The sequence below is a fragment of the Mastigoproctus giganteus genome, chromosome 9, assembly GCF_048544385.1.
Source record: "Mastigoproctus giganteus isolate SK-2022 chromosome 9, ASM4854438v1, whole genome shotgun sequence".
Taxonomy (NCBI): domain Eukaryota; kingdom Metazoa; phylum Arthropoda; class Arachnida; order Uropygi; family Thelyphonidae; genus Mastigoproctus; species Mastigoproctus giganteus.
In genome coordinates this window covers 219,215,866-219,239,756 of record NC_143583.1, presented here as the reverse complement: position 1 = coordinate 219,239,756, position 23,891 = coordinate 219,215,866, and the positions used below count along the sequence as shown (strand labels likewise).

At 40.3% G+C, this 23,891-nt stretch overlaps 1 protein-coding gene across 1 annotated transcript in view; it reads left to right on the top strand.

Annotated features, from left to right (window-relative positions):
• The window catches only part of shot (dystonin-like protein short stop), a 1,739,701-nt gene that overhangs the window by 476,081 nt on the left and 1,239,729 nt on the right, over positions 1–23,891 (top strand). Inside the window, exons 23-24 of the mRNA XM_090380932.1 lie at positions 6,472–6,610; positions 15,983–16,173. Of these exons, the coding sequence (XP_090237058.1) occupies positions 6,472–6,610; positions 15,983–16,173 (330 nt within the window). The remainder of the gene's footprint in view (positions 1–6,471; positions 6,611–15,982; positions 16,174–23,891) is intronic.

Below are 23,891 nucleotides of genomic sequence, written 5' to 3'. Positions count from 1 at the left end.
GTGGGTTGGGGTCTGTAGTGCTGTCTGGGGTTCGTACTTGTAGTACGGTACACTTTCTGTGACCAACTAATATTTCCTCGCTAGATTCTAATGTATTATTCTGTCTACCTGGTCGTGTCTGCGAGTGTGCTCAGTTTGGGTGATCACCTTGCATCCCGCAGTAATGTGTTGGATCATTTTTGAGGCCAGGTAGCATCGTCAACGTGTGTCATCTGACACACTGTGCTCCTTGGTGATGCATTTTCTATGGTTTCTGGTGTTAATTACCTGATCTTGGATAGCAAGCATGAATCCTTCAGTCCTGCTCGTAAGCCATGCATTGGAAGCCGTTTTATCTATGTGATCTTGATGGAGGTCATAGTAATGTGTGTGTTACAGAGTGTCTTTGCCCATCTTTCTAGCTTCGTTTGTGCCATTTGGTGGGAGTGGATTCTTCGCTGAGTTGACTGGGGTATGCCACTTGTCTACCTTCCTTATGATCTGGTGGAGTGCTGTTGTGTTTTTCTGGAAGTAATCCTTCAGGCTATGTATCACTGTTTTATTTTTTGTTCAGTGAGGTCTCTCAGGCCCCTTCCTCCCTCTTTCCGAGCTATTGTCAGTCACTCCACAGCTAACTTTGGGTGGTGTTGGTGGCTCTTGGTCACCATTGTCCTTCTCTTTCTCATAATATCCTCCAGCTTTATATTACTGCAATCAGTGATCCCAAAGGAGTATATTAGCACGTGTTTATGACTTTAACTATGTTCCCTCTGTTCAGCTTTGCTTTCAGCAGGCTTCTGAGTCTCTGGTGGTATTTTTCAGTCAGGCAATCCTTGATTTCCTTGTGCTGTAACTGCTGAGCCTGCACAACCCCTAGCTATTTGTAGGCTTTGGTGTCTTCATGGCTTTGATGTCTTTACCAGTCTTTAGTTTTGGTCTTTAGTCTTTAGTTTTGGCCGCCTAATTTTTTCTGATGCAATCTGTGGGTCTTGCATATGTCTAGACCAAATTCCATCCTAATGTCATTGCTGCTTTCTTCGGCGATCTGAAGTAGTTGCCAGAGTTCCTTCTCGATTGCCGTGCAGAGCTTGATGTCAACCATGTACATCAGATGGTTGAGGGTGTACAGTTTTCCCCTTCCTTTTTTGAGGTTATATCCATACTTGCTGCTGTTGAGCTTGGTGGACAATGGGTTGAGTTAATATTATTATTGTAATTATTACTCTTATATTATTTCTCCCTGATTGGGTGGTTCAATCCCGTGATGTGTGTTACTACCAAGTACACAGGGTGGTTGTTGTTGTTATAGTAGTAGTAGTAGTGGCATGTGATGCAAGAAAGCAAGTGTATGAGCTTATGCAGCATCAGCCAAAAAAAAAAAAAAAAAAATCACACCATTGCCTCCAAATGCCTGTCCAGTTCCTCCTTAAATTTATTCAACCTATCAACTTCCACAATGACAGATGGAAGTTTGTTCCAGCAATTAACCACCTGCTGGCTAAAGGCAAATTTCCGCACATCTATTCTACATCTGTCTGTTCTTAATTTGAATTTATGCCCCCTTAGGTTTGTAATATGAACAAGAGGAAGGATCCCATCAGAATTCAGCGTGCTCTCAACCCATTCAAGGCCTTATATACCTCAATCAGATCACCGTGCAGGTGCCTAGTCTCCAGCCACTGCAATTTGCAGAACTTAAGCCTATCTTGGTAAGAGGATCCCTTCATTCCCCTCACCAATCTTGTTGCCCTTCTCTGTACACACTCAAGTAAATTTACATCCTTCCTGAAATGAGGCCTCCAGACCTGTACGCAGTACTCAAGGCGTGGCCTGACCATTGCCTTATACAGAGGGCTAATCACCTCCTTTTCCCTGCTAGCAAAATTCCTATATATCATTGACAAAACCCCATGACCTGCCCTGGCAGCCTGTCTGCATTGCTCAGAAAACTTCATATCTGACTGCACAATTATTCCCAGATCTCTTTCATTTTCTACCACCTTAAGTGTAGTACCACACAGAACTCCGCCATGGACGGTCCCAAGCCCGGCTGCGAAAGGAGGAGGGTGGTCATCCTGCCGAAATGACCAGAATCGGGAAACCGGGGAAACTAGGCAAGAAACCGCATGAAATTCGGAACAAGCTCTTACAACAATGTTACCGCATCCGGGGTAGCCGATGCGCCAGCACTGGGGACCCAGGGTACTGGTGTGAAGTGGACCACTGGCCACAGAACAAGCTGTTATAACAATGTTACCGCATCCGGGGTAGCCGATGCGCCAGCACTGGGGACCCAGGGTGCTGGTGTGAAGTGGATCACTGGCCACAGCAATAAGCTTACTACGCCGAAAAGGACAATTAACATTGGCGAATGGAATGTTCGAACAGGGCACCACGTTGGACAAAAGGAAATCATTGCCCAAGAACTACTTAGGTGCAAGATATCAATCGCAGCATTATCTGAATTAAGGCTCACCGGGTCTGGAACGATGATCATCCAACCACCAGCACCTAACGAAGCGGTTATGCTATTCTACTCTGGTGGCGAGAAACGAGAAGCAGGAGTGGGCTTTATGGTCGATGCTCAGGCCACCAGTAGTGTGATCGCTTTCCAACCAATATCGGACCGCCTGGCAGTCCTTACTGTCAAGGGCACCATCAAGACCCATATTATCTCCGCCTATGCGCCAACTGAGACTAGCCTGGACCCGACCAAGAATGACTTCTACAACCAGCTCCAACATATGCTGGATTCAATTCCGCAGACAGAAGTGATCATCCTCGCAGGAGACTTTAATGCCCATATTGGCGTGGACAGATCTGGTTGGGAAACAACAATGGGCAAGTTTGGCCATGGGAAGATCAATGACAACGGACTACGTTTGTTGTCCTTTGCCGCATCTAACAACCTGATCATTGGAAACAGCCATTTCCAGCACCCTCAAAAACATCAACTTACATGGCGAAATCCATCTGGCAAGGACTCAGCAATCCTGGACTACATTTTGATCAATGCCAGATTTCGCTCATCACTCATGGATGTTCGTGCCATGAGGGGACCTGATTGCGGATCTGATCATTACCTCATCCGGGCTAAGGTGCAGCTCAAATTACGGCATGCAAAAAGATCATCTCGGTCAGCCAAGCTGGACTGGAGGCAGCTAATGAATGCTGCCAACAAACAGGCATATCAGATCGCCCTATCCAACCGCTTCGAGATGCTGGCCGTGCCCGAGGATATAAATGAAGAAGAAAAGCAGATCTCTGATGCCATCCTGGAATGTGCCAAGCCCCTATGTCCACCTGCCCGACGTCGAACGCAACCATGGATATCAGATGAGTGCCTCGACCTCGTGGACAAACGGAAACAGGCAAAGTTGGTCGACTTTGAACGGTACCGGCAGCTAAACCGAGAAGTCCGACAAAGAATGACAGCAGAAAGAGAAGCATACTGGAACCAAGTGGCAGACGATCTTGAAGTGGCGGCATCCAAAAACGAGTACCGCACTCTCTACCGCACCCTCAGATGTCTGAGTGGAAAGACTAAATTGACTAGTGACAACATCAAGAATGCTGATGGGACCTTCGTGCGATCACCATCCGAACGCCTGCAACGGTGGAGTGAATTCTTCAAAGCTCTGTATAATCATGACCCACCTCAGGGACCGCCAGCAACAGCACTCTCGATCGACCCCCCTGAGGTCTCCATGGTCGATGTTGAGCCTACAGTAGAAGAAGTGAAAGCAGCCATACAATCCCTGAAGAATGGCAAGGCACCAGGAGTGGACCAAGTCACCACAGAAGCGATCAAAGCCGGGGGAGATGTACTGCTTCGCCGACTACACTCACTCCTCAAAACCATCTGGTGCACTGAACAAATTCCGTTAACATGGAGGAAAGCCATTATCGTACCAATCCACAAGAAAGGTGATAACCGGGACTGCAAGAACTACCGTGGCATCAGCCTCCTTTCCATCATTGGAAAGGTCTTTATGAAGATTATCCAGTCAAGACTGCAAAAACATCGCGAGCAAACCAGTCGAGAAGAACAGGCAGGATTTAGACCCGGGCGAGGATGCTGTGATCAAATCTTTGCCATTCGTCAGCTGATGGAGGAGAAGATCCGGTGTGGACAGCGAACCGTCATTGTTTTCATTGACTTTAAGTCTGCTTTCGACTGTGTCCACCGGCCTGCCTTATGGAAACTACTAGAGGTTGAACATGTACCTCGAAAAGTCATCACACTCCTCCAAACTGCATACAACGGTTTAACCAGCCAGGTGCGCATCCAGAACGATTTATCTGAGGAATTTACCATCCAAACTGGAGTCCGCCAAGGGGATGTAGCCTCCCCGTTGCTTTTCAACATCGTGGTCGACGCCATTATGAGGCAAGCATTCAGAAACAGACAGGGCATACAATATGACAAGGATCACTATGTGACTGACCTGATGTTTGCTGATGATAGTGCTATCCTTGCCGGTAACGACGCTGAAGCCACGGAAATCCTCTACGACATTGCCCGCATTGCCCGGCCATACGGTTTGAAGATCAATGCTGGTAAGACAAAGGCCCTGACAACAGATGGGTCGCAAGCCACCATCTATCTCGAAGGCGTCCAGATCGAGCAAGTGCAGGACTTTAAATACCTTGGGTCGCTGGTCCAGGAGAAGAAAGTTGCATCCACCATGGAAATTCACAGCAGAATTGGACAGGCGGCCACTGCGTTCGCCTCGCTCAAATGGTGTCTGTGGAAGAGGACCAACATTTCCACAAAGACTAAAATCCGACTCTTCCGGACTTTGATCCTGCCCATTCTTCTTTACGGATCGGAAACATGGATTTGTCTCAAGTTAGATTTGAACAAACTTGAGGTATTCCAAATGCGATGCCTGCGGCAGATCTTGGGAATCTCTCTTCGCGACCGCATCACTAATGATACCATCCGCGCCAGATGCCAACAGCAACCAACCATTGCCGACCAAATCCAGAAGCGAAGGCTCAGATGGTTTGGCCACGTATGTAGAATGGGCACGAACAGAATACCATCCACACTCCTTTGGAGACAACGACCCACCCAATGGAGCATCCAACGGACCGCGCCTAGGAAAACGTGGGCCAAGCAAGTGGAAGATGACTTGAAGAGCCGACGTCTCGACCTTAACCAGGCCAGGACTGAAGCCATGGATCGTAAGGTATGGAAGAACATCACAGAGCAAGTCTGAAACCCTGCGGCACCTACAGCAGCATACTGGTTGCATGGCCAACCGCCTCCCCCAGCTGCCAGCTAAGGACCAAAGAAGAAGAAGAAGAAACTTCAGTTGCCACTTCTTAGCCCATCTGCCCAAATTATCTAGATCCTGTTGCAGTAGCACACTGCCATTACTGTCATTAACAACCCTGCCAACCTTTGTATCATCTGCAAACTTCGACATTAAGCCTGATATACCTTCATCAATATCATTGATAAATATACAAAACAACAGTGGACCTAACACCGAACCCCGTGGGACTCCACTAATAACATTAGTCCACGAAGAGCAGCAGCCATTGATTACCACCCTCTGTCTTCTCCCACTTAACCATCCTTTTATCCATTGTAGCAACTTACCCTTAATACCATTCTGCTCCAATTTGTACAATAGTCTTCCATGCGCAACAGTGTCAAAAGCTTTCCTGAAATCCAAATATATGATATCAAAATTATTTTTTGCATCCAGTTCCTTTGTAACCACATCATAATATCCTATCAAATTTGTCAGAAAAGACTTTCCTTTAACAAACCCATGTTGTGTCTGAATTATTGCTGCAGTCTTGTCTAGATGATCCTGCAATGCATCTTTAACCAGTGACTCCATTATTTTACCTGGAACAGAAGTTAAACTAAATGGTCTGTAATTACTCGTGTCACCCTTCGATCCCCCCTTTGTGAATTGGGGATACATTTGCACATCTCCAGTCCGTGGGAACCTCCACTGAGTCCAAGGACACTCTCAGAATTATGGCTAAGGGTTTGCTTAGTTGCTTTGCCGCCTCTGATGTTACTGTTGGTTGACGAACTCTCTGATTGTCCTACAGGTGTTCAGGATTGTGGCTTTCTGGAGTTCCTTGTAGGTGTTTGTTGGGAGACCTATTGCTGCTAGGCTGTTATGTAGGGTCTCTAACACTATACTGGTTGTTGACACAGTGATCAGGATGGTCGCTACTTATTGCATATGCTACATCTCTTTGATCTCCTGTCTGCGGTCGTGTACTTCTTGATTTTCTCCTGATGTGTTTTCTGGAGGGTGCCAGTGTTGGGCATTGCTATGTCAATCAGGTAGGTAGCCTTTTCCTTCTTGTCCACAAAGATTATGTCTGGTCTGTTGTGTGGGATTGTCTTATCCATTGTTATTAATATTATTATTTCATTTTCAGAGTACTTAGTTTATTATTGACTTCATATAGTTTTTCACTTGAATATATTTAATTGATTTTTTTTTTTTTTTTTAGAATGAAGTGTGTTGATATGACAATACAAAAATTAGAAGAGGCTGTTCAGCATGTTGCATCGATAGAACTCCAGCTAGCTTCTTATGATAACATGCCTGCAGATCTAGAAGCATTGCAGAAAGTTCATCATAACTTACTGGTGATTATTATTGCTATAATTTAAAATTTAAATTTCATACAAAATTTTCCTTGATTGTTGATAGCTTTTGCCATTTGATTATATATATAATGCTGGTTTATATATTAATATTACATTTAGATGTATGTATTCTTTTGTATTTTAATCTTTCTTTTGTGCATCGTTAATGCAATTGTTTTTGCCGTATTGGCCAATTGAACATTGTATGTGCCAGTACATGTTCGTTTCTAATTGTTCGGATGTTACCTATTATTGGTGGTTTTTACATATAGGCATTAGTGTTCATACAATTCTGGTCATTAAGCTAGCCTTATTTAGGTCATCTCAAATCCGCATGGCCTATACATATTAGGTTTAGAAGTTTAATGCTTAATGATAATGAATTTCCATGATAAATTACTGATGAAAATTTTTTTATCTGTAGCAAAAGGTAATTACTAATTATTATTAACAGTATACGTCTATCTTATTACTATCATACTTAATGTACTATAATACATTTTTGCATTCCATCATGTGGCTGTCAATCCCCTACTTCGTCGGGGGCTTTGAGGGGATTGACAGCCCTTTTGATGTAATGCCTCATACTTACTCATTTCTGTTTGTACCTATCACAGTTTTGCTATTTTAAGTTCCTTTTCTATAATTTTAATTTTTAGATTTAAGTTTTTGAATTTTTTAATTTATTGTTAGCATCTCTATTTATAGTATTAATTAGTTTTAATTTTTATTTTTTACGATCTCTTCAGCAAACTGTGATAGAGTACACAAAGCCCTACGAGTAAGTATCCGATATTGTTAAATTCCTACTTAATTACCGGTGGAGGTCCTAGAACAGAAAGGGGGGGGATTCCCACCTTCTATTTGTATTTATAGGTAGCGATCTTTATAGCGCAGTAGCACTAACGTTATCCTGTGTGTAGATGGTGCATTGGCCTCAGGTCCCGATTTTCATGCCAATGCCTGCGGTGGAGGTTTGTTGTTGGATCAATGATTTTCTGTAATCTTTATATGGGTTGTGTTAAAAAAATTTTTTTTTTTTTTTTTTTACATGCATTTTTGTGCTGTCAATCCACTCAAAGCCCCCGACGAAGTAGGGGATTTATGGCTACGTGATGGAATGCAAAAATGTATTATAGTAAATTAAGTATGATAGTAATAAGATAGAAGTAGACTGTTAATAATAATTAGTAATTACCTTTTGCTACAGATAAAAAATTTTTCAACAGTAGTTTATCATGGAAATTCATTAGCATTAGCATTAGTAGAGGCATTTGATGCAAGAAAGCAAGCTTATGCAGCATCAGCCAAAAAAAAAAAAAAAATAATAATAATAAATAAATAAAAAATAACCACTTCCACTTCATCCCTCTGTTCGTTCGAAATACCTGTCCAGCTGAGCCTTAAACTTATTTAGGCTATCAACTTCCACTACAAGGGATGGAAGTCTGTTCCACCAACCAACCACCCGCTGGCTAAAGGCAAATTTCCTCACGTCTATCCTATATCCGTCTTTCCTCAATTTGAATTTATGCCTTCTGAAGTGATTATTCTGAGCAAGAGGAAGAATCCCATCAGCATTGAGCATGCTCAAACCATTCAAGGCTTTATACACCTCTATCAGATCACCTCGCTGGTGCCTAGTCTCCAGACACTGTAATTTGCAAAACTTAATTAAGCCTTTCTTCGTAAGAGTACCCCTTTGTTCCATTCACTAATCTTGTTGCCCTTCTCTGTACTCGTTCCAGCATCTCTACATCCTTCTTGAAATGAGGCCTCCAGACCTGTATACAGTACTCTAGGTGTGGCCTGACCATTGCCTTATCCAAGGGAATAATCACCTCCTTATCGCTGCTAGAAAAATTCCTATATATCATCGACAATACACCATGAGCTACTCTTGCAGCCCGTCTGCACTGCTCAGAAAACTTCATATTTGCCTGCACAACCACCCCCAGGTCCCTTTCATTCTCTACCACTCTCAGTGTAGTACCACAGAGTTGATACATTGCTCTGGGCTTGTTGTTTCCCATATGTAGTACTTTACATTTGTCAATGTTAAACTTTATTTGCCACCTTTCAGCCCATCTGCTCAACCTTTCCAGATCCTGTTGCAGTAGCATAGTGTCAGTAGTGTCCTTGACAACCCTGCCAACCTTCGTATCGTCTGCAAACTTGGACATTAAGCTTGATATACCATCATCAATATCATTTATAAATACAGAAAACAATAATGGACCCAATACTGAACCCTGAGGGACTCCACTAACAACATTAGTCCATGATGAGCAATGTCCATTGATTACCACTCTCTATCTTCTCCGGCGCCTCCGTAGCCAGGTGGGAAAGAGCAGCAGTACGTAACACATGCTTCTTGATTAGACCAGTTTTCGAGCCAGTCACCACCAAATGCAGAGGATGCGGAAAGGTCAGGGAATGACCACCGCATATCCCGGAGCAATATGACCTTAGTTGCTAATGCTCCTAAATAAATGCTCCTAAAAACCAAATAACATCTGTCTTCTCCCCCTCAACCACCCCTTTATCCATAGCAGCAATTTTCCTCCAGTGCCACACTGCCCCAATTTGTGCAGCAGTCTTTCATGTGCAACAGTATCAAAAGATCCAAGTATCTTTCTAAGATCCAAGTAGATAATATCAAAGTTATTCCATGCATCCAGGGAATAACTTTGATACCATTCTTTTGTGATTGCATCATAGTATCCAATCAAATTGGTCAGGCAAGACTTCCCCCTTAACAAAACCATGCTGTGTCCGAGCAATAACTGAAGTCTTGTCTAGATGATCCTGCAGTGCTTCTTTAACCAATGCCTCAATTAATTTTTCGGGAACAGAAATTAAACTAACAGGTCTATAATTACTTGTGTCGCCCTTTGATCCTCCTTTGTGAATTGGGGTCACATTTGCACATCTCCAGTCCATGGGTACTTCCCCTGAGTCCAAGGAAACTCTCATAATTATGGCTAAGGGTTTGCTTACTTCCTTTGCTGCCTCCTTTAATATAACTGGATAGATCCCATCCACCCCAGGTGCCTTTCTTATATTTATCTTCAACAATTTCTCCTCCACTTTACTCTCAGTTATTACAAGATTCTCTAGCTTACTGCCAGAGTTGAATACACCTCTGGCATTCCCCTCGCTGAATAACTCCTCATGTGTGAATGTCGATGCAAAATATTCATTTAGTTTGTTAGCTATCTGAGCAGGATCATCTACAGTTAACCCATCGATATCAAGTGGCCCAATCTGATTCATCCCCTTCCTTCTAGGGTTTACATAAGTAAAGAACTCTTTGCTGTTTTTCTTTGCATCCCTTGCCAAAGATTTCTCGTAATCTGCCTTTGCCTGCCTAACCTCCTTTGTAACTTGGTTACAGATCAACTTGTATCTATCATAGGCTACTGTGTCACGTGTTAATTTGTATGTATCCCATGCATTTTTCTTCTCTGCCATATGCCTCATTAGTTCATCCGACATCCATTCAGGCCTAAACCTTGAACAATATTTCTTAGTTGGTATTTAAAGCCTAGTAGCTTCCAAGATAAGTTCTTTGAATGCTTCCCATTTTGAATTTGCTGTTGGTAACATCATCAGTTGGTGCCACTGTAAAGTAGTAGCAATAACCTTTCCCTTTACCCCTAATGGTAGTTACCTCTTTGAGTAAATGCTACTTCAGCACACTGTGATCACTGCCACCTAATGGTTCAATTATCTGCAGATTCTTAATGCATGAAGAATCACTACTGATAATCAAATCAAGAGTATTACTCCCTCTAGTTGCCTCCTGAACACGCTGATCTAGAAAACAATCATCCAATAAATCCACAAAAGCCTTGCTAGTGTGTGAGTGACCAGCCCCCAAATTCCAGTCAATATCTGGGAAATTAAAATCCCCCCATTATAAGACTCTCTGATTCACTAGCCCACTCTATTTCCCTGTACAGTTTATTATTATACTCATCAGAGTCATTAGGCCTATTGCACACACTCCTACTCTTAATTTTGATCTCCCAATGCTTATGTCACACCAAACTGACTTGACACTGCACTGTCCAGCGATGTCGACTGGCTTCACTTCCTTGGATTTTATGTATTTCTTAACTAATAGCATAACCCCTCCTCCCTTCCTATCCTGTCTATCCTTTCTGTAGACATTGTACCCCCCAAATTCCAGTTCTGCATTCCTTATATCTGTGTGACACTACGTCTCTGAAATCCCAAAAATATCTGCCTTTAATGTTTTGAACAATACCTCAAATTCATCAGATTTATTTACTAAACTCTTAGCATTGGTGTACACGCAAGTGTACATGCACCTGTTCTTTTTCTTAGCTACCCTAACACAACCCATTTGTTTACTTGTACCCCCAATGATTTCCAGCAGTCTCTGAAATATCCTGCATCTTATTTTCCAGGCTGCTGCTCATTCCAATAGAGGCAGTGCAAAAATCACTTTCACCTCTCCCAGTGGCTACTGTTAATCTATTAGTCCTTGTATCCTCCCCCCCCCCCAATCTAGCAGTTTTCTAACACTGCCTCGATAGCATCAGCAAACATTCTTGCACCCTTTCTATTTAAGTGTATCCCATCCCTGTAGAAGCAGTCTCTCCTGTTAACAAGTACAGACCAGGTTGAAAAAAATTCTACCCCTTGATACTTGTACAATCATTCCAGGGCCAAATTGATCGACAGGGCTCTCATCATACACTCCCTCCTATCTTGTCTGGGCAGAATTGCAGACACTTTCAAATTCAACCCTAATTCACGGCTTTTTTCAACAGTGACTTGTTAAGTAATTCCGCAGGTCTCCTACTCTTAATATCATTAGTGCCAATGTGTACAACTATATCACCATTTGTGCCCTTAAAAGATGATATCCGCTCTACGTCATCAACCTTTGCCCCTGGCAGACATACCCTGGTCCTGTTCTGCCTATTATTTTTACAAAGCATGTTTTCCTGACAATAGAGTCACCAACAACTACTAGTTCCTTTGGGACCAGCGCCTTCTGCCTTGGGGGCTGTCGCTGTGTTGCGTGATGACCAAGTGCAAACTCTGGCATTGGTGTGGGCAGCTGAGAGCTTGATGGGCCCCTCACTTTTAATCCTTCGAGGGCATCCACCCTGTCCTTCAAGCTCTCATATAGGCCCATAACAACGCTGAGTTGTCGCCTGATTTCCTTACACTCCTTGCATCGCGCACACAAAAAGACATCCCCCATAGCAGTATCATGTCCAAACTCATGTATTAATGATCTTGGTAATACCCATCCCACCATTCCCAACATGCTCCATTCAATGCCTCCTGTGGTCTTCCATCAAAAGGATGTCAGAAGGATTTTAAGGAATATTGATGCTAAGAAAGCTCCAGGTCCTGATGGTATTTCTCCACTTGTTCTCAAAAACTGTGCTCCTGAACTTACTCCTGTTCTTTTCTGCTTTCTTTCACTTTCTTATTCCAAAGGTTTTTCCCCTTCTGCTTGGAAATTTGCTCATATCGAACTAGTTCCTAAAAATGATGAGAAATCTCTCCCATCCAGTAATCATCCCATTGCAATTACTTCTACTCTTTCTAAAATAATGGAGAAATCAATTAACCATCAACTCTTAAACTTCCTAGAAACTTTCTGTCTGATCAACGATCGCCAGTATGTATTCCATCAGTGTCAATCCACTGGTGATATTCTGGCATATGTTACCTATTTATGGATAAATTCAATGGAAAAGTTCAGTGAAACACAAGCAGTTGCTCTTGACATCTCAAAGGCTTTTGATCGTGTTTGGCTTAAAGGTCTTCTAAACTAGCTTCCATCTTATGGTTTGCCGACTGTTTTTTAATTGGATATCCAGTTTTCGTTCTGATTGCTCACTGAGGGTGATGGTAGATGGCTCTCTGTCTTCTAACTTCTCCACTGCTGCTGGTGTTCCCTAAGGTTCAGTTCTTTCCTACACTCTTTTCCTCTTGTATATTAATGACCTTCTTCCATTGACTGGAAATCCTATACATAGTTTTGCTGATGATAGCACATTGCATTCCACTTTCCATTTTGAGAAACCTTGCCCTGCTTAATCAGTTTCAACTTCTTTAATATCCGCTACCAATACCTTAAATGCTGATCTCTAGGTAATTCTCCAGTGGGGCAAAGACAACTTAGTTGATTTCAATCCTTCTAAAACTCAGTCTTGTCTTATATCTCGCAAAAAGGATTCTTCTGCTCCTCTGCTTATCTTTGGTGACACTCCGATTTCTAGGCAAAATGATATATCTTTTAGGGATTACCCTGACTTCTAATCTTTCTTTGTCACAAGCACATTACAAATATTGCGTCCTCTGCATCTACAAAACTTGGTTTTCTCTTTCGCTCTCGGCATTACTTTTCTTCCAAACAGCTGTTCACTCTGTAAAAATTGCAAATCCATCCTACCATGGAATATTGTTCCCACATCTGAGGTGGTGTCCCCAAAACCTCTCTCAGGCGTCTAGATTCCATTCAGAAGAGTGCAGTGAGGTTAATTAATGACTCATTAAGAGGGTCTCTCCACTCTGTCTCATAGATGTACTGTTTCTGTCTGCTGCATGCCTTTTCTGTAGAAACTTCCATGGGCACTGTTCTTCTGAATTGGCTTCTATAATTTCTGCTCTCTCTTTCAAAACAGTCCGAACTTGTGCTGCCACCTGCCAACATCCATTTACTGACCAACTTCAAACTCGCAGAACTAACTTTTCATCTTCCTCGTTTATTCATTCAACTGCCTGAAAATTACACTCTACAGAAGTTCAAGTCTATTGTCAACAAATATCTTCTTTTGTCTTCTGAACCTCCAACCCAAGCACGGTAGTAAGTACTATAGGTTGTAATATCTCTTGTGTTTCGGGTTTTCATAAAAAAAAAAAAATAAATAAAATAAATAAAACTAAATGTGGGTCCTGTTAATAAAAATATTCGTTACATTGCATTGTTCGTCAAAAAATTCATATAACTCTATTGTATATATAGATTTAAATAGCTGGGGTTGCCACAGTGCCTATGGATGAGCCGTACCTGGTCCCACTGTAGTTACCTTTATGACAGCAAAATCCCTTCCCTTTACCCCCGGTGATAGTTAAATTTTTAAGTAAATCTCTCATTAGTATGCTGCAATCATTGCCACCAAACGGTTCCTTAATCTGCAGATTCTTAAAGCGTGAATAATTACCGTTGATAATTTGATCAAGAGTATTGCTCCCTCTGGTTGCCTCTCGAATATGCTGCTCTAGAAAACAATCATCCAATAAATCCACTTACTAGTGTGTGTGAATGTACAATCCACTAGTTCCAGTTAATATCTGGGAAGTTAAAATTCCACATTATAAGACATTCTGATTTACTGGCCCACTATTTCTCTGTATAGTTATTCATTGTACTCAACAGAGTCATTAAGCCTGTAACACACTCCTACCCTCAATTTTCCTTTCCCAGTGCTTAAGTCACATCAAACTGACCCTGCATTGCACTGTCAACCGATGTCAACTAGATGCACCGCCTTAAATTATGTGTTTTTTAACTAACTGTGTAACCCCTTCTATCTTGCTATCCTTTCTCTGCACGTTGTACTCCCCAAATTCCAATTCTGCATTTCTTATATCTCTGTGACACCAAGTGTCTGATATCTCAACAATATCCACCTTTGATGTCTTGACCAGCACTTCAAATTCATCAAATTATTTACCATAATCCTAGCATTGGTGTTAATGCAAGTATACATGCACCTCTTCTTACTCTTAGTTCCCTAACACAGCCCATGTATTTACTTGTTCGATGATGACTCTCAACAGCAATTTGTTTTCCCAGGCCGCTGCTCATTCCAATAGAAGCAGTGCAAGAATCACTTCCATCTCTGCCTTCGACTACCATTCATCTGTTTTTCTGTGAATTTCCCCCCAAGCTAGCTGTTTTCTGATCACTTAACACTGCCTCGATAGAATTAGCAAATATTCTTGCAACCTTTCTATTTAAGTGTATCCCATCCTTGTAGAGGCAGGGTTTATTTTATTGTGTACTTTTTACTTTGTATGTAATAATTACATATTGATTATGACAATGATATTATGTTATTACATTGGGTGAATCTTATGTATCTTATATGTTCTTTCAGATTTTATTATCTTCCTTTTTTTTTTTTTTTTTTTTTTTTAATGCTTTCACTTTTCTTCCTCTTCTTTGGGAGGTTTGCACTTGACACACCCAGGGTCCTGAACTGGATATCATCATCCTTCTCTTTGTTGGTGATTCCCTTCTGTCTGTCTCTCTCTCTCTAAGGCGCCTCCATAGCCAGGCGGGAAGGAGCAGCAGTGCGTAGCATACGCTTCTTGATTAGACCATGGTTCAATCCTGTCACTACCAAATACAGAGGATGCAGAAAGGTCAAAGAATGATCACTGCATATCCTGGAGCAATATGGCCTTAGTTGCTAATGCTCCTAAAAACCAAAATAACAACAACATCTCTCTCTCTCTCTCTCTCTCTCTCTCTCTCTCTCTCTCTCTCTCTCTCTCTCTCTCTCTCTCTCTCGGTAACTCGCAAAACATTTTTTCTGGATTGTGCAACAAAAACCTCAGGCTTCCTTGCACCATATGGCTAATGATAATTATAATAATAATAGCCTACAGTCACTAAATATATATATATATCCACCCATACTCTAACCATTATTAGCATTAGCACATCAGTGGAAATAGTTGATTATCATGAACTATTTCCATTGATGTTTACAACTCATAATATATATATATATATATCAGGCATAGTAATACTCCTGGATGTAACTCTTACTTTAATAGTAAGTATAATTCTAAGAAGTAAATCTAATAGTTCCAAAACTCGTAATTTTTCTTGCACAAAAGATCTGTACATTCCTTTCATAGAGAGCCTGCATGGATTGCCAGCTTTAGTGTTGAACTGGTCAATGCTTATTGTTGAACTGGTCAACACTAAAGTAATTGCACTCTTAAAGCATATATTTTCAATCTTACATTTTTGGTAATAAAATTTTAAACTATTTCACAATAAAAATTTAATTTACCTAATTTGAAACAATTGCTAATCTTTTGTATTTCAGTTGTGGCTAGAAGTTTTTAGTTGTGATTTTAATGGTCACTCTTGAAAAGAAAAGTTTCTCTTAATAAAATTTATGTAATTAAATATTGATTGAGTAATACATCAGTGCTCCACTTCCTTGATACTTGTGACTGTTGCATTCAATTTAAAAAAAAAAAAAAAGAGACAAGGATACTCTTAAATATTTATTACTGTATTATCTTAATAAAATTGGTTTACAGTTTAAAATTATATTTTTCTTATTTTATCAACAGTCATTAAAGAATGAGATAGATTACAATGAGCATGTAATATCAGAAGTTAATGAAGCAGTAAGAAGTGTTCACAGAGTTATTGAACTGAGCCGTCCAAATCAAACTACTCACAGTGATGTTACAAGGTTAGAAGAAGAATCAAAGAAAGTTTCTAGAAGATGGGAAAATATTTGTACACAAGTGAATGAGAGGTAATTATCAGACAAAATTTTTATTTCTGATTAATGCTCATTATTAAGTGCATATATTAAGTGCAATAGCATCATTAATACACAACATTTCTGAATAAACAGAATATTTGTAGCATTAATACACACTTTGCAGCCTGTTAATATTAGAAAAATGAGAGCCTGTTAAAAGTGAGCCTGTTAATTTTAGGAAACAAGCATAAGGTGAAACATCAAAAATGATAAGTGAAATTCTCTTGATTTTTTTAAAGCAGCAACAATATCAAATATATGAAATTTTCATTTAGTTTTTAAAATTGGAGTCACATTGTCATTAAATTCTCAAAATAATTTTACTGATTAACTACAATCCTTAACTACAGTACAATCCAAAAAACTACAACATACAAAAAAGAAAAAATTCAATCATGAACATTTATGCTTAACTTACAAATGTGTATGAATCATAATTAGCTAACAGTATCAAGTTGACATAGATAATCTGACCTCATATCAGATCGTTGAAATTGTATCTATCCCAGATGTTTTAGCATTAGCATTAGCATTAGTAGAGGCATTTGATGCAAGAAAGCAAGCTTATGCAGCATCAGCCAAAAAAAAAAAAAAAAAACCCACTTCCACTTCACCCCTGTGTTCGTTCAAAATACCTGTCCAGCTGAGCCTTAAACTTATTTAGGCTATCAACCTCCACCACGAGGGATGGCAGTCTGTTCCACCAACCAACCACCCGCTGGCTAAAGGCAAATTTCCACACGTCTATCCTACATCTGTCTTTCCTCAATTTGAATTTATGCCCTCTCAGGTGATTTTTCTGAGCTAGAGGAAGAATCCCATCAGCATTGAGCATGCTTAAACCATTCAAGGCTTTATACACCTCTATCAGATCACCTCGCTGGTGCCTAGTCTCCAGACACTGTAATTTGCAAAACTTAAGCCTTTCTTCGTAAGAGCACCCCTTTGTTCCATTCACTAATCTTGTTGCCCTTCTCTGTACTCGTTCCAGCAGCTCTACATCCTTCTTGAAATGAGGCCTCCAGACCTGTATACAGTACTCTAGGTGTGGCCTGACCATTGCCTTATACAATGGAATAATCACCTCCTTATCCCTGCTGGAAAAATTCCTGTATATCATTGACAATACTCCATGAGCTACTCTTGCAGCCCGTCTGCACTGCTCAGAGAACTTCATATCTGCCTGCACAACCACCCCCAAGTCCCTTTCATTCTTTACCACTGTCAGTGTAGTACCACAGAGTTGATACGTTGCGCTGGGGTTGCTGTTTCCCATGTGTAGTACTTTACATTTGTCAATGTTAAACTTCATTTGCCACCTCTCAGCCCATCTGCTCAACCTTTCCAGATCCTGTTGCAGCAGCATAGTGTCAGTAGTGTCCTTGACAACCCTGCCAACCTTTGTATCGTCTGCAAACTTGGACATTAAGCTTGATATACCATCATCAATATCATTTATAAATACAGAAAACAACAATGGACCCAACACTGAGCCCTGAGGGACTCCACTAATAACATCAGTCCACGATGAGCAGTGTCCATTGATTACCACTCTCTGTCTTCTCCCCCTCAACCACCCCTTTATCCATAGCAGCAATTTGCCTCAAATGTCACACTGCTCCAATTTGTGTAGCAGTCTTCCATGTGCAACAGTATCAAAAGCCTTTCTAAGATCCAAGTATATAATATCAAAGTTATTCCCTGCATCCAGTTCTTTTGTGACTGCATCATAGTATCCAATCAAGTTGGTCAGGCAAGACTTCCCCTTAACAAAACCATGCTGTGTCTGAGCTATAACTGAAGTCTTGTCTAAATGATCCTGCAGTGCTTCTTTAACCAGTGCCTCCATTAATTTTCCTGGAACAGAAGTTAAGCTCACAGGTCTATAATTACTTGTTTCAGCCTTTGATCCTCCTTTGTGAATTGGGGTCACATTTGCACATTTCCAGTCCATGGGTACCTCCCCTGAGTCCAAGGAAGCTCTCATAACTATGGCTAAGGGTTTGCTTACTTCCTTTGCTGCCTCCTTTAATATAACTGGATAGATCCCATCCACCCCGGGTGCCTTTCTTGTGTTTATCTTCAACAGTTTCTCCTCCACTTTACTCCCAGTTATTTCAAGATTCTGTAGCTTACTGCTAGAGTTGAATACACCTCTGGCATTCCCCTTGCTGAATAACTCCTCATGTGTGAATGTCGATGCAAAATATTCATTTAGTTTGTTAGCTACCTGAGCAGGATCATCAACAGTTGACCCATCAATATCAAGTGGACCAATCTGATTCATCCCCTTCCTTCTAGAGTTTACATAAGTAAAGAACTCTTTGCTGTTTTTCTTTGTATCCCTTGCCAAGGATTTCTCGTAATCTGCCTTCGCCTGCCTAACCTCCTTTGTAACTTGGTTGCATATCAACTTGTATCTATCATAGGCTTCTGTGTCATGTGTTAATTTGTAAGTATCCCATGCATTTTTCTTCTCTGCCATATGCCTCATTAGTTCATCTGACATCCATTTTGGCCTAAACCTTGAACAATATTTCTTAGTTGGTATGTAAAGCCTAGTAGCTTCCAAGATAAGTTCTTTGAATGCTTCCCATTTTGAATTTGCTGTTGGTAACATCATCAGTTGGTCCCACTGTATAGAATTTAAATACTGTTTCAGTCCATCGTAGTCGCCTTTACGGAAGCAATAACCCTTCCCTTTACCCCTAATGGTAGTTACCTCTTTCAGTAAATCCCACTTCAGCACACTGTGATCACTGCCACCTAGTGGTTCATTTATCTGCAGATTCTTAATGCATGAAAAATCACTGCTGCTAATCAAATCAAGAGTATTACTCCCTCTAGTTGCCTCCCGAACATGCTGATGTAGAAAACAATCATCCAATAAATCCACAAGAGCCCTGCTAGTGTGTGAGTAACCAGCCCCCAAATTCCAGTCAATATCTGGGAAATTAAAATCTCCCATTATAAGACTCTCTGATTTACTGGCCCACTCTATTTCCCTGTACAGTTCCTTATTATACTCATCAGAGTCATTAGGCCTATTGCACACACTCCTACTCTCAATTTTGATCTTCCAATGCTTATGTCACACCAAACTGACTCAACACTGCACTGTCCAGCGATGTCGACTGGCTTCACTTCCTTGGTTTTTATGTGTTTCTTAACTAATAGCATAACCCCTCCCCCCCTTCCTATCCTGTCTATCCTTTCTGTAGACGTTGTATTCCCCAAATTGCAGTTCTGCATCCCTTATATCTGTGTGACACCACGTCTCTGATATCCCAACAATATCTGCCTTTGATGTTTTGAGCAATACCTCAAATTCATCAAATTTATTTACTAAACTCCTAGCATTGGTGTACACGCAAGTATACCTGCACCTGTTTCTATTCTTAGCTACCCTAACACAACCCATGTGTTTACTTGTACCGCAATGGCTCCCAGCAGTCTCTGAGTTTTCTGAGCTTTCCCCTAACAGAAAGAACACTCGTGGCTTATTAAGATCTTGAATAACTTCGCATTAGTCTATAGTATTTGCTGAATCAAAATTTTATAATGAAATTTTAACCAAATTTTATATACCATGTGTTCTCTACTGTGGGCTATGAAGCTTCAAATGGTCATGGTGACGATTAACAACCTGGTAATGAGAATTGGAATGCTGAGTACACTTTACTTTCAGTTTCCAGCAAGAGCTCATTCCTGTGTCTAACTCTAGTTAGTTTTCTTAACATAACCAGACAACAGTTTTATTTTGTTTGATTATATTAGAAAATTTGCCAAAGTAAGCAGTTAATAGATTGCATTTGGATTTCATATAAATGAATAGTTTTCTTGCTTCCAGCATTAATTTGATTTTTGTTTTGCTGCAGATAAAATCGTATACCTCTGTTTTTGGGCATGCATGTGTCTTGCAAAGGTAATTGACATTTCCCTTTAGCAAGATACTATAGACATGCAATGTAAAATTTCAAAATACATACAAAAGATTTTAATTGTATTGCAACATCTGGAAAAGGTGTCTTTTGCTTCACATACTGTATGTATATGTAATTTTTCATTTTCAAATGGCAGAAAATGCAATATAATTAGACATTTTGGTTGAAGCCTGTGAACTGTGAAGATGACGAATTTTGAGCTCTTCAAAGCAGAAAATTTTTTTTATTTTGACTTAATATGTTTAATGGTTCTTATTGTGTTCATTAGCTCTTTTTTAAATTTATATAGAGATTTTGTAAATTATGACTTACAAAACGTCTTACTGTAAGTTGAGTTTTTGTTAGTTAGTTAGTTATTTGGTTTTTAGGAGCATTAGCAACTAAGGCCATATTGCTCCGGGATATGCGGTGGTCATTCCCTGACCTTTCCACATCCTCTGTATTTGGTGGTGACGGGCTCGAACCCCGGTCTAATCAAGAAACATGTGCTGTGCACTACTGCTCCTTCCCACCTGGCTACGGAGGCGCCCTGAGTTTTTGTATTGGTGATTTGGTGCAAATATTAGATCGTGTAGTGTAGTGTGTAGTGTAGTGCTTAATAGTGCAATTGTAGGGTTTTCATTGTGGTAAATAAGTAGCTTGTAGGTTCTAATCACATAGGTTGGCATTTTTTTTTTTTTTGTTTTGTTTTTATAAGAAATTTTATTTCTAGTAAGGAAATAACTAATTTAAAACCTCTACAAATGTAACGGTATAATACATATAACATAAACTTAATAGCACAATATGTATTATTACATTAGGTATCTATTAGTTTAGTGTAGTATTCTCAAAGTAAATTGAAATTAAATGGAAATCATGCTTCTGACTAGAAAAGCAAAGCAATGGGCACAAAATACCATAGTTTATGCTGCTATGGATAAAGGGATGGTTGAGTGGCAGAAGACAGAGAGTGGTAATCAATGGACACTGTGGTTATCATGGAATAATGTTATTAGTGGTGTACCCCAGGGGTCCATGTTGGACCCATTGTTGTTTTCTGTATTTATTAATGATATTGATGAAGGTATATCAGACTTAATATCCAAGTTTGCAGACAATACAAAGGTTGGCATGGTTATTAATGACACTAATCACAGTACACTACTGCAACAGGATCTAGATAAGTTGAGCAGATATACTGAGAGGTGGAAACTGAAGTTTAACATTGAGAAATGTAAAGTACTGCTTATGGATAGCAGTAACATATCAACTGTGTGGTACTACATTCGGGGTGGTAGAGAATGAAAATACCTGGGAGTAATTGTGCAGTCAGATAAGTTTTCTGAGCAGTGCAGACAGTCTGGAAGAATAGCTCATGGTGTCTTGTTAATGATATATAGGAATTTTTCTAGCAAGGATAAGGAGGTGATTATCCCCTTGTATAAAGCAATGGTCAGATCACACCTTGAGTACCGTATACAGGTTTGGAGGCCTCATTTTAGGAAGGATGTAGAGTTGCTCGAATAAGTACAGGGAAGGTCAACGAGATTGGTGAATGGAACAAAGGGTTGCTCTTACAAAGAAAGACTTAAGTTCTGCAAATTGCAGTGTGTGGAGACTAAGCATCTGCAAGGTGGTCTCATTGAGGTGTATAAGGCCTTGAATGGTTTGAAAAACTCAATGCTAATGGGATATTCTTCCTCTTGCCCAGATTAGTAGCCTGAAGGGTCATAAATTCAAATTGAGGAAAGACGTAGAATAAATGTGCGGGAATTTGCCTTTTAGCCAGTGGGTGGTTGATTGCTGGAACAAACTTCCATCTTAATTGTATAAGTTGACAGCTTAAATAAATTAAATTAAATTAAATTAAATAGACAAACAATTTGAGTTAATGGATGGGTGAAATGGGATTTTTTTTTTCGGCTGATGCTATATAAGCTTACTTTCTTGCACCATATGCCTCTGCTAATGCTAAGTAGCTGGAGTGCTGGCTTGAAGAATTGAAAAGGGCAGTTCTCCTACCAATCATTGCCTGACAAAACATGCTTCTTATATGATCTGTTTGCAGATCTTTCTCTGTAAGAATACAAGGCAGCCAAGGGGAATATCTTTGTGGGTGTTCCAGACAGGGTATGTCTGCCAGGGCAGACATACCCTGTCTGGAACACACAAACAAAGCATTTGGACATTAAGCCTAGTATACCCTCATCAGTATCATTAATGAATACAGAAAATAACAATGAACCCAACATCGAACCCTGGGGGACTCCACTAATAACATTAGTCCACGATGAGCAGTGTCCATTGATTACCACTCTCTGTCTTCTCCCACTCAACCATCCCTTTATCCACAACAGCAATTTGCCTCCACTGCCATGCTGCTCCAATTTGTGCAGCAATCTCAGCAATATCAAAAGTCTTTCTTATTGACCAGAACTTGTGCATTAGTCACTCCCCCAGTATCAAGCCTTTTGAGAATTTTAGCATTTGCATTAATGGAGGCATATGATGCAAGAAAGCAAGCTTATATGGCATCAGCCAAAAAAAAAAAATATTGGATGACTGTTTTTTAACAGCAGCATGTTAGAGAGGCAGCAGGCGAAGGCAATATTTTGATCTCATTATCAGCTATGATTCTTCGTGCATTAAGCATCCTGAGGTAAATGACTCACTGGATGACATTAGAAAAGTGTACTGATGTGAGATTTACTTAAAAAATATAACTAGAAAACTTTTTTAGAAAAATTTTGCAAATTTTTTTTTTACTTAATTAACATTTTAAGTTGTATTCACTAAATAGTGTGGATACCCTCAAAGGATTTAAAATAAGGGCCAAGCCCTCAGCTGCCCACCTCAACATCAGAGCTTACACTTGTGCATTGAGCATAACGGCAATCACTAAGCCAGAAAGTGGTGGTCCAACCAGAGGTGGTTATTTTCGGTGATTGTTATCAGGAAAGCCGGAAATATATTGTACAAAGAGGATAGTCGGAAGACCAGGGTGTGTCTGCCAGGTACAAAATTTGAAGTAGAGCAGATATCACCTTATTAGGGAGAAAAAAGTGATATCAGTAGTGCCAAAGAGTACAACTCTTTGGCACTACTGATATTAAGAGTAGGAGATTTGCAGACTTACTTAACAAGTACAGGGCAATGTTCAAAACGACTCTTCAGTTAAGGTTAAATTTGAAAGTGTCTGCAATTCTGCTTAGACGTGATACGAGGGAATACATGTTGAGAGCCTTGTCAGTCAATTAGGCCCTGGAGAGAATGTGCAAGGTTCATAGGATAGAATTTTTCACAGTGTGGTCTGTGCTTGTTAACAGGAGAGACTGCTTTTACAGGAATAGGAAGGTGTACAAGCATATTTGCTGATGCTTGTGGGTGGGGGGAACACATACTAATAGGTTAACAACAGCTATAAGTGTGATTCTTGCCCTGGTTCTATTGAATCATACGGTAGCCTGGAAAGCAACGGGTTGGGGATTTCAAGGCTGGGGATCCTCATGGAGCCAGAAAATATATGGACTGTGTTAGGGTAGCAAAAAATAAAAAACATGCATATACCCTAATGCTGATAGTATGGTAAATAAATTTGGTGAATTTGAACTACTAGTTAAATCATAAAATGCAGATGTTGTATGGATATTGAAGACATGGTGTCACTCAGACATAAGAATGCAGAATTTCAATATGGAGATTAAAAATGTGTACAGAAAAGACAGATAGTATAGGAGGGGATGGATTATGCTCTTAGTTAAAGAGCATATAAAATGTACAGCA